At 36.1% G+C, this 12,440-nt stretch overlaps 1 protein-coding gene across 8 annotated transcripts in view; it reads left to right on the plus strand.

Moving 5' to 3' along the window:
• Positions 1–12,440, plus strand: part of LOC129464103 (UDP-glucose:glycoprotein glucosyltransferase 2) — a 264,841-nt gene that overhangs the window by 66,766 nt on the left and 185,635 nt on the right. For all 8 annotated transcript variants that reach the window (XR_008651434.2, XM_055245067.2, XM_055245066.2 and 5 more), the window contains 3 exons: positions 4,052–4,152; positions 8,067–8,166; positions 10,639–10,699. Coding sequence is in view for 7 of the 8 variants with exons in the window: in XM_055245067.2 (XP_055101042.1) it covers positions 4,052–4,152; positions 8,067–8,166; positions 10,639–10,699 (262 nt within the window). In the remaining variant the exon portion in view is untranslated. The remainder of the gene's footprint in view (positions 1–4,051; positions 4,153–8,066; positions 8,167–10,638; positions 10,700–12,440) is intronic.

Below are 12,440 nucleotides of genomic sequence, written 5' to 3' on the forward strand. Positions count from 1 at the left end.
GAAAGGGATCTCCCTGACCCCTTGCGCTTCCCGGGTGAGGCAATGCCTCGGCCTGCTTCAGCTCACGCATGGTGCGCTGCACCCACTGTCCTGCGCCCACTGTCTGGCACTCCCTAGTGAGATGAACCTGGTACCTCAGATGGAAATGCAGAAATCACCCGTCTGCATCGCTCACGCTGGGACGACGAGCTGTTCCTATTTGGCCATCTTGGCTCCCTCTGCTTTTTTTTTTTTTTCAGCTTCTATTTTAGATTCAAGGCATACACATGCAGGTTTGTTACATGGATATACTATGTGATGCTGAGGTTAGGGGTATGAATGATCCTATCACCCAGGTAGTGAGCATAGTACCCAACAGGTAGTTTTTCAGCGCTTGCCATCTCCCCACTCTAATAGACCCCAGTATCTATTATTCCCATCTTCATGTCCATGTATACCCAATACTTGGTTCTCACTTATAAGTGAGAACAGAGGGTATTTGGTTTTCTGTTCCTGTGTTAATTCACTTAGGATAATGGCCTACAGCTGCATTCATGTTGCTGCAAAGGGCAGGATTTTCCATGGTGGTATATGTATCCCATTTTCTTTTTTTTTTTTATTATTATTATACTTTAGGTTTTAGGGTACATGTGCACAATGTGCAGGTTTGTTACATATGTATCCATGTGCCATGTTGATTTCCTGCACCCATTAACTCGTCATTTAGCATTAGGTATATCTCCTAATGCTGCCCCTCCCCCCTCCCCCATTGTCTTTTTCCAATTTGCCATTGATGGCATCTGGGTTGATTGCATGTCTTTGCTATTGTGAATAAGTGCTATGATGAACATATGAGTGCATGTGTCTTTTTGTCAGAATGATTTATTTTCCTTTGGGTGAATACCCAGTAATGAGATTACTGGGTTCAGTGGTAGTTTGAAGTTCTTTGAGAAATCTCTAAACTGCTTTTTGCAGTGGCTGATCTAATTTACATTTCCACCAACAGTGTATAAGCATTCCCTTTTCTCTGCAGCCTTGCCAGCATCTGTTACTTTTTGACTTTTTGATAATAGCCATTCTGACTGATGTGAGAGGGTATCTCACTGTGGTTTTGACTTGCATTTCTCTAATGATTAGTGATGTTGAGCATTTTTTCATATGTTTCTTGGCTGCGTATGTATTTTCTTGTGAGAAGTGTCTGTTCATGTCTTTTGCCTAGGAAACCCTAAAGACTCTGCCATAAGGCTCCTAAAACTGATAAACAACTTCTGTAAGTTTCAGGATACAAAATCGGTGTACAAAAATCAGTAGCATTACTAAAAGCCAATAATATTCAAGCTGAGAGCCAAAACAAGCAGGCAATCCCATTTACAATAGCCACACACCAAAAAAAGTATGTAGGAATACATTTAACCAAGGAGGTGAACCATCTCCACAAGGAGAACTACAAAACACTGCTGAAAGAAATCATAGATGACACAAACAAATGGAAAAACATTCCATGCTCATGGATTGGGAGAATGAATGTCGTTAAAATGGCCATACTGCCAATCTACAGATTCAATGCTATTCCTGTCAAACTACCAATGTCATTTTTCACAAAATTAGAAGAATCTATTCTAAAATTCATATGGCTATTCATTTGTTTTTCTTTTTTTTTTTGAGATGGAGTCTAGCTCTAGCTCGGTCACCCAGGCTGTAGTGCAGGGGAGCCATCTCGGCTCACTGCAACCTCTGCCTCCTGGGTTCAAACAATTCTCCTGCCTCAGCCTTCTGAGTAGCTGGGATTACAGGCGTCTGCCACCACTCCTGGCTAATTTTTGTATTTTTAGTAGAGACGGGGTTTCACTGTGTTAGCCAGGGTGGTCTTCATCTCCTGACCTCGTGATCCGCCTGCCTCGGCTTCCCAAGGCTATTCATTTTTAAAAGGGAATACTCAAAATTAGTCTTCCGCAGTGACTCAGTGACTGCTCATTTCAAAGCAAAAATCCTTTGAAGTACTTTCTGAATAATACATATGTTTTCTAAATTATATAAAGAATTTTAGCAGTGGAAGTTACTAAGATGATGATTAAATATGAAAATTGAGGCCGGGCGCGGTGGCTCACGCTTGTAATCCCAGCACTTTGGGAGGCCGAGGCGGGTGGATCACGAGGTCAGGAGATCGAGACCACGGTGAAACCCCGTCTCTACTAAAAATAGAAAAAAATTAGCCGGGCGTGGTGGCGGGCACCTGTAGTCCCAGCTACTCGGAGAGGCTGAGGCAGGAGAATGGCGTGAACCCAGGAGGCGGAACTTGCAATGAGCCGAGATTGCGCCACTGCACTCCAGCCTGGGCGACAGAGCGAGACTCCGTCTCAAAAAAAAAAAAAAAAAAAAAAAAAAAAAAAAGAAAATTGGTATAGTAGCTCTTATAAACTTATAATCTGATAACTTAAAAATATTAAAAAAAGGAAATGTTTAATTCATAGTGAACTTCTTTTAGAAAGAAATGCCGTTGTACTTTTATTATCATAGCAATTTTGATTTGTTATCAAAACATGATCCCACATTTTAGTAAACCTGTTAAGATATTGACACTGTACTGTATATATTTATTCATAACTATAAGATTACCATATTTATGTATATTCTGTATTTTTTATTTCACTTTTCAAAGTCTTCTTGTCTATTGACTATTGAAAATATGTGTTTTCAATGAGACACCATCTCATGCCAGTTAGAATGACAATCATTAAAAAGTCAGGAAACAACAGATGGCTGGAGAGGATGTGGAGAAACAGGAACGCTTTTACAGTGTTGGTATTTGTGTAGATGAGTTCAACCATTGTGGAAGACAGTGTGGCAATTTCTCAAGGATCTAGAACCAGAAATACCATTTGACCCAGCAATCCCATTACTAGGTGTATACCCAAAGGATTATAAATCATTCTACTATAAAGACACAGGCACACGTATGTTGATTGTAGCACCATTCACAATAGCAAAGACTTCGAACCAGCCCAAATGCCCATCAATGATAGACTGGATAAAGAAAATGTGGCACATATACACCATAGAATACTATGCATCCATAAAAAAGGATAAGTTCATGTCCTTTGTGGGGACATGGATGAAGCTGGCAACTATCATTCTCAGTAAACTAACACAAGAACAGAAAAACAAATACCACATGTTCTCACTCAAAATGGGAGTTGAACAATGAGGACACATGGACACAGGGAGGGGAACATCACACACCATGGCTTGTTGGGGGTGGGGAGCTAGGGGAGGGATAGCATTAGGAGAAATACCTAATGTAGATGACGGGTTGATGGGTGCAGCAAACCGCCACAGCACGTTTATACCTATGTAACAAACCTGCACGTTCTACACACGTATCCCAGAACTTAAAGTATAATAAAAAGAAAATATGTATTTTGTAAGTTGTGCTGATAGTAAAGTTATTTTTTTAAATTGTATCTCTCCATTTAAATCTGAAATGGCACCATGTCTTGATTTCATGAGTGATAGAGGAAAGAAGATTACAGTTTAGATTGTGTGTATAGTAAAATACCATTCTACTACATCGTTATTTGGCTTTCTCTAAAAGATGCCTAGAGATGTTTAACAATGGGTAAAATTATCTTATTTTAGTTTTTTATAAGAATCAGAGATGGAACTTTTCAGAAATAAACTCTGATTGTATGAGGCATTTTTGTCTTTCCTTATAGTTTTTATTTTCAATTATAAAAGCAAGGCTTGCAATTTATAAAATGTTAAACAAAGAGTATGTAATATGAAAACATAAGTCTGCCCTCATCCTTGCATCGCTTACAGTTGACACTAACAATTGAGAGTATATTCCTGCAGATTTTGTTTTGTTTCATATATTTAATAAAAGAGACCTGTATATCTTCCTCATTATTTTCAAGTTCTGTGAATATAGCTGTATCACAATTTATGATTATCTTAATGATGAATGATTCATTTATGTCTAATTACATGGAATATGTAATCTCAAAAATATGCTGTTTGTATAATGGTTTGTGATAGGTGATGCTACTTAACATCGCTTAATATTTTGATGCAGAGAAATATATTCAGATCTTAGAGATAATCTGACAGCATTCCAAAAATACCTGATTGAGAGTAACAAACAAATGACGCCTTTGAAAGTCTGGGAACTACAAGGTATAGTATTTTGAGATACTTTAACACAGCATTTTGGTAACTGATCTGTTTTGTTAAATAAGCTTTTATATATCACATGATATAGATTATTTTATGGACAGTATTAATGACTAGTGAAGTGAATAATATAAATTATGATTTTTTGTGGCAATACCTATTTAACAGATCATCTCTTAAGCAAGCTATGTTTTTATGTTTGCAAGACTTAAAATTATATGAAGTGAGGTTATTCGATGTTATTTCAAAAGTATATACTGATTTATAGGTTAGTCTCAAGTATTGTATCAGATTTTTGGAGACTATAACTGATGAAAAATCCTAACTCCTAGGTAAGGAGAAAATGAAACTTAATCTTGGTTTTCTTCTCTTTGGAATTTAGATCCTGTTAAGACTATTGCATGTTTCATTGATAAATTTTTAGTGGAAACATCAAATGGAGGACATGCAGTTGTACAAAGTTAGGAATAGCTTCTGCATTGAAAACCTACAAGCAGTTATTTTGTGAACAAAATTTGATTTGGTTTGAACTTTTAAGTCCTTTTCAATTTATAATTTTTCTTCTTTATTTGTAATGATTTAGTAGGTCATGGGGACATGTCATCTTTCTGCATAATCTTTTTTCATCTTTTATCAACTTTTAAAAATATAACAGCTTAATAAGCTGTTTTGTTAAATAAGCTTTTATATCTCAGATGATATAGATTATTTTATAGACATATTAGTGATGTAAATGACATTACTATAATACTATTCATACTAATACGTTCACATACTATTCAATTTGCCCTTTTAAATTCTACCATTCAATAGTTTTTAGCATATTTTTAGAATGCCGCCACTCTTTAACACAGTTGCTTTTAGAAAATTCTCATCATCCCCCAAAAAAACTAACACCCTCATTAGCAGTCACTCCTCATTTCCCAACTCCCCAGTTGTAGGCAACCACCAATCTACTTTCTGTTTTTAAAATAAGAAAGGATATTTACAGGCCACTCTCACTGGTATAACTTACTTATAACATACAAATAATATTTGATATTTCATCTGGATTATAGTTTACAGGGTCCTTTCATATAAACTATCTTATTTAAGTGCCAGTTACCACACAGCTAATAAGTGAAGATTTTGGTCCAAGTAAATAAATTCTTTATACTGTACCATATGGTATCTAGGTAAACTTTATATACACTTAACAGAATATTGAATATTACATTTTAAAATTATAGCAGAATGTGCAAGACCCAATCTATTGTTTTATAACTTCTGCTATTCTTTACCTACCTAATACAAATGTTGTATCAACTAAGCCCTGTATCATTAGAAAATAAATATATCAATAGAAAAATCATTCAGCAGAATAAGATTCAAGGCCATTGTTACGACAGATTTACTATAACGAATCTACCTCTTTGAACTGATAGAATCTATTCTCCCTGGACCCTTCTGGTGTACAGTTTCCTATTTAATGTCTCATCTAGACCTCATGCTTAGACCTCCTTTTATTATACTGCAGCCCTTCTGACTGTTCTTTCACTTGACATCATGATAACACTAAACTGAGGTAGTGTTTATTTATCACATTCATTCTCAATAAGGTTACTGAGATAATCTTTCTAAAATGAAAATCTGATTTTGGCCTTGTGTCAAATCAGCCAGGCTTTATCACTTGTACATCCCTGATCAAATAATGGCCTTACATTGGTCCCCACAGGAAAATGTTGGCACACACAAACTAAAAAAGTTTAATAAAGGGACTTTTTACAGAGACAGGCATGATTGAGGGAAACCAGCAACGAATGGATTATTCGATTCCAGTATTAGCAACTAGAGGGAAACATTTTCTACCCCTAATCTTGGGGGAGCAAGAGGAGAGAGTGGTTACCAAAACCTGGAGAGTGTGTCGAGAGAGCTGCTTGACACAGCAGTAGTACCCTGAGGGACTGCCCTCTGTGACTCAAGGAGGGATCTGGGTAGTAACTATTCCAATCCTTACTCTTTTCTTGCTTACTGATCCCATATTAGTTACTTGGATTGGCTGAATCTCACTAGAAGTCTGAGGGCAAGGGAGCTTATTGATGCAGTTCAGACAGGCCAGCCTTTTGGGGGCCCAGAGCAGGAAAGAGTGGATGCCGGGAGGGCAAACAAAGTATGCAGTCCTCTTATCTGAGAAAGTTCTGTTTTTCCAAGGCAAATACTTCTGGAGAGACTTTGAATGTAAGAAGGGGTTGATAGGACTAGCTAGCCAAGTCATTTGCATCATTAAGGACTGATTTCATGCACATCCATTAGAAGTATTAAGTTTAAACCCCTTAGCATGGTTTGTGAAGCTCTTCTCTAAGTTCTAATAGAGCTTATATTCCTAAATCCGTAATTTCAGATAATCTCTTTCTAGTATCTTCAATTATTTTTAGATCCCTTTTTATGTCTCTATTTTAGCACTTTTTAAAAATTATAATTAGGTTTTTTTTTTTTTTGAGACGGAGTCTCGCTCTGTCCCCCAGGCTGGAGTGCAATGGCGTGATCTCGACTCACTGCAAGCTCCGCCCCCTGGGTTCACGCCATTCTCCTGCCTCAGCCTCCCGAGTATCTGAGACTACAGGCGCCTGCCACAACGCCCAGCTAATTTTTTGTATATTTAGTAGAGACGAGGTTTCACCGTGTTAACCAGGATGGTCTCAATCTCCTGACCTCGTGATCCACCCGCCTCGGCCTCCCAAAGTGCTGGGATTACAGGCTTGAGCCACCATGCCTGGCCTATAATTATGTTTTAAGCCTCCTTCAAAATGTTCTCTAAGGGGCCCTTGCATAATTTAGAAAAGTATAAGTGATGGGGTGTTTTTGAAGGCCTTTAAGCAAAGAGTATGCATAGTCAGCTTAGTTCTAGTTGACTCCCTAATGTCTGTGTAAGATGTATTTGAATGGACTAAAAGCAAGAAATCTAGTTAGACACTACTGAAATAGTGGTAGAAGGCATGTAAATATTTAGAAGGTGAAAAGGAGTCAAAGATAATTCTAGGATTTCTAGCTTGAGCCTGAGTAGAGAGAATATATAAAACATGTAAGCAGGCTTTGGGGCTGAATATGGGACTCAGAAATAATGAGACTAGTGTTGAAAGGTTGATTTAAAGTCATTGTAAGATATCCAGATGATTAGGTTCAGTGGTGGGGTGAGTATCCTGTCCTTAAGCTAAAGGAGAAACAATCTGCCTCACTATTGAGGTAGGTAATGAAAGAATTTAGTTTTAAATATTTTCTGACTCTTGACAAAGTAATAATACTAAGATGAATTCTTCTGACATGTTTGAAACTAACCACAGTTAGCAACACACATTTTTCTTTTTGTAGGACTGTCGTATCAGATAAAATAATAGTAAGTTTAGGATTTTATTTAAGCACAAAAGTGAAACAATGTTGAAAGAGAAAGTGAATGTTTCTGTTTACTGAGTTAAACACAGTGGAGCTTTCTTAAAGGTCTTTTCAGAATTGGCTCTTTAAAACTCTTTTTACTCCTCTTCATTATTCTTTTGACTTTTTGTCATATGTTTCATTTAAGTGTAGAAAAAGCTTTGTGAGAGCATTTCTCTTCATATATCTCTCTCGATATTATACTGTAATTTGTGAAAATAAGAGGTATTAAATAATCATTCATTTCTCTTCATATATCTCTCTCGAAATTATACTGTAATTTGTGAAAATAAGAGGTATTAAATAATTCGTAAAAGTATAAAGCTTATATTTGGAAATAAGTGGTAACTTTACATTTAAAACTTTTTAAAAATGCAGATATAACAGTATTAACATGTTTGTATACTAATACTTGGCAAGAAGAATTGAGTCAAGTATTTCAATTTCATGGAAATGTCTATAAAGGTCTAATACTATGCTAGATTCCTTAATAATATTTTTCCTTCCAGATCTTAGTTTTCAAGCAGCTTCTCAAATAATGTCCACTCCAGTTTATGATGCCATTAAATTAATGAAAGACATTTCACAGAACTTCCCCATAAAAGCCAGGTATGTTAAAGTATAGGTTTCATTGTAGCCAGAACTCTTTCTATTAAATGAGTTTTATGAAAATAGCTGATTTCATTTAACATGAAGGTGTCAATTAATTCTAGTATATATAGCTTTTGTGAAATCAGGGCCTTTTCATGATATATATATTTTTTTGATTAGAGCAAAATATTGGCTTGTGCATACATGTGTGTATGCACTATAAGGTAGAACTCTTGTTAGAGGCAAATAGGAAAAAAATTTCCTAAAAAATTTCCTAAAATCATGCATAGTAATCTAAGGAAAAACTTGTTTAAGCAATAACTAATGAAGGAGTGTTTCTTCTTTCCCTTATGGAGGATGATAAAAAGTATTATTCTAAGTAGGAGATCTATGCCCAAAGTACTGCCAAATCATATTCTTACCCTTTCAGAGTCCAAATGATTGGTAATGTCTTAATTGCATGAATATTGTGTGGAGTACTTTTTTGCCAAGAGGATGTCTAGTTGAACTGCTTCCATGAATACTGATGTTACATTAAACATATATTCCATTTCAGTAGGAAATACATTTGCATGGCTTAAAGAGACCGGTGCATGCAATGCAAGTTACCAGGTATTATGAGAATTTACCATATGACACAACATTGATGCAATTGTATTCTGGTTAGGAATGAGAGTATAAAATTAGCAACAAGTAAAACATGAGTTAGCTTATACTAAAGAGATAAAATATGTGACAAGTCGCAGTGCATGTGCAACAATGGTGTTTTATTGAGAGGAATTGGAGAGCAGTCTACTAGCTTAGCATACCTTCCTAAGCATAGAATGATTGCTATGCCTCTTATTGTCCTAAACACTATTTTGTACATTTATTCATCGTACAAATTACAGAATCTTCAATATATGTATTCTTTAATTTTGAAAGTAAATGAATAGTACATGGTTGGCTACAAGATACCAAGAATTTTTTGGTAGTACCTTGAAATAGAGGAGTTTGTCTCCTTATTTACAGATTAAGAATGAATATATTGATATGCCTCTTTCGGTCCACTTTAAACAGTCAGGAATTTGAGAAGTCAGCATTTATATAATAAAACATGAAATATATATGGGTGTGTATAAATGTCATATATGTTTAGCCATAATACTTTTAATTAATGGTCATTATAAAAATTATTAGATCAAATACAAATAAAGTAAAATAACTTTAGTCTTGATCAGACAGTTGATTAGCTCTATTGATGTTAAGTCAGTATAACTGTTCAGAGGTTCTGATGCAAAACTCTGCTGTTAATCTGTAATTAAGAAAAAATTATAAAATATGCTAACATTGCTTAATGGCTAAATTGTAGGCTTGAGCATATCTCTAAAACCACTTTGTAGACAATCTGTAAATGTTTGTTGAAATGAGATATTTGCTAAATAAATGAAAAATTTGCCTTATTAAATTTTTAATTGTAATTTGTCACAATGTTGCCAAACTTTAGGAAATAATACATACTTATTGTGGGCTGTTTCGAGGTACACCTTTCTACTTGCTTTTTCCTTAAAGCAGAACTTTGCATTTACAGTCTTTTAATTTTTTAATTCTATTTATAAAATTGACAGATATATAGCTAGTCATGTTTAGGAATTATCAAGTTGAATACAGTTCATTGGAACTGTATTTTGGATATTTCTGCTGTCTTTAAATTATAAGTGAATTATAAACTCTTCAAGAGTGAATAGGCTGGGTGCAATGGCTCGCATCTATAATTTCAGCACTTTGGGAGGTGTCGGTAGGAGGGTCACTTGAGGCCAGGAGTTTTAGACCAACCTGGGCAACATAGCAAGACTCCATCTCTAGAAGAAAATTGAAAAATTAGCTGAATGTGGTGGTGTGTACCTGTAGTCCTAGCTAATTGAGAGGCTGAGGCGGGAGAATCACTTGAGCCCAGGAATCTGAGGCTACAGTGAGCTGTGATCATGCCACTGCAGTCCTGCTGGGTAGAAGAGTGAGACTCTGTCTCTAAAAAAATATTTTTAATAAAAAAATAGAAAAAATTGAAAGAGTGAGTAATGTAAAGCCATGATTTCAGTTTTTTAGAACATGTTTTATTCTGGTAAGTTCCCAGGTTAACTAAAATTCTTCATGTACATATATTCATGTACATATACATTAGTAATTTCATACAAAATTTCTCTATTGGACAAAACAACACAAAACAGCTTTTTTAATGAAGTGTTTTCAAAAAATAAGTCATAGTAAATGATGACAATCCATACTGCATACAGCTAGTACACATGAAATTTTGAGAGCCTCCATTCCACTTGAACCAAATACTTTTGTCAAATGAAAGCTAAATTAGGCCGTATGGAAATGTATACTTTTCAGTCACGAAGCATTTGGAGTGTTTAGCTTCTTATCCAAAGTATTAGATTACATTGGGTTATATGGATCAGTTCTAAACGTTTAAGGAAGGATCAATTATATTAGTATTCATTTTTCCAGATCTCTAACCAGAATTGCTGTAAATCAACATATGAGAGAAGAAATAAAGGAAAACCAAAAGGTTTGTTTGAATTCTTTTTTCAAAACATTTACCCAACTAATATCACTGTTCCTGACTTTGGATCTTCAATATTCATACAAAAAAGGAAATAGTAATTTGTGCTTTTTTGATTATTAAAACAGTGTGGGTTCTTCTATTTTTATATTGTCAACTATATGAGCATTTAATCAGCCAGTCTTTCCTGACATATCTTCTACTTGTTTCACAGTATATTCCAGAATTTCTTCCAAGGTAGTATGGTTTTCTTCATAGGATAAAGAATAAAGGCTGTGAGTTAATTATTCTGTTTCTTGTAATTAGTTTTGCTTAAAAGCTTGTGAAGACTGAGTCAGTGTTAGATCACTGGAACGTTAGAATCCTATAGCAGATAGAATACAATTTATCAGTGGTTTGATAAGATTCTGCCATATGGTCTCTTAAATTATCCATAGACCCCAAATAATTCTAGTTGTGTTAATATTTGTAAAGTGCTTCACCACTGCCTGGCTTTATTACGTATGACCGGTTTGGCTTTAAGTAGTGTCATACCAGACTCACAGGGCCCTAAACACTAGGAGTTCATTTTTCTCACTTCTTATCTGTATTTAAAGCCAAAAGAGGCAGGGAGGATGGTACCAACCACATTCATCCTCACTAAAGCCTTCTTGGAACATTTTAGCAGACTGGTTTCTATCTCATTGGTGAAGATTTTGCCATGTGGCCACCTTAGGCTGCGAGGGAATCTAGAAAAGCCAGTGTTTACTTTTCTAGTAACGAAGCAAAGGAGAAGTGGCCTGGGTATGGTGCTAACTTAGCCAGCCAGCAGTGCCCATCATACTGAGACAGAATGAGCTGTCAACAAATGTCAGCTGTTTTGATGATGACAACTACAATGATGGTAATGAAGAAAAAGATGCATAGTTCATTGGAGAACAGGTGTTAGGAACCGCAACACATCATTCCTACCTGGGACATTCTTTGCCTCATTGACCACCTTACAAATTCTTGTGTATCCTTCAAAATGGATTTGTGGTATTGGTCCATTCTATGATGTTCCTAATTGCTCTTAACATTCTTCATGCAGAATAGATTGTTTTCTTATGACACACAAAGGAGTGGGTTTGGGAGCGGAGGTTTAATACGCAAAAGAAAGAGAAAGGAGAACAGCTCTCTCTCTCGTGAGAGAGAGGGGCACCTGAATGGGAATTCGGGCTGGCTACAGAGTGCACTGGATTTTACAAATAGGCTTGGGGATTGTCTGATTTATATAGGGCCCACAAATTGGTTGGACCAGGTATGATGTTTTACATAATGCACGGGGAAGGCTGACCACTCCACCCTATTATGCATATGGGCTTTCCACTTGGCTTCTGCCATGTTATCTGCTTCTTACTGTACACGTGGGCTGGAAAGAAGGGAAGATGGAGCTGCCGCTTTGAACATGCCTGGTCCCAAGTAACCTGTTGCTACTGGCACAGTGCCAGCATTTACCTATGCAAGCTTCTAGCTTTCTTGCCTATGTCTGCAGCTCGATTTTACAGGCTGTTCTTTGTTAGAAAATAAAGTGATTTGGGGGCTGCTTTTCATTAAAAGGAAAACCTTACCGAGGACTCACTATCTGCCTAAATAATTTCTTCCTAACTGCTATATCAGAACCATGCTGGCAACCTGAGTATGCCAGCTTACTCAGGGCCACTATGGCCATCACCTTTTCTACTTGTCAGCCATTTGGAATTGGCAGTGAAAGAGTTTTGAAATGAGC

Source organism: Symphalangus syndactylus, chromosome 15 (genome assembly GCF_028878055.3).
Source record: "Symphalangus syndactylus isolate Jambi chromosome 15, NHGRI_mSymSyn1-v2.1_pri, whole genome shotgun sequence".
Classification (NCBI taxonomy): Eukaryota; Metazoa; Chordata; class Mammalia; order Primates; family Hylobatidae; genus Symphalangus; species Symphalangus syndactylus.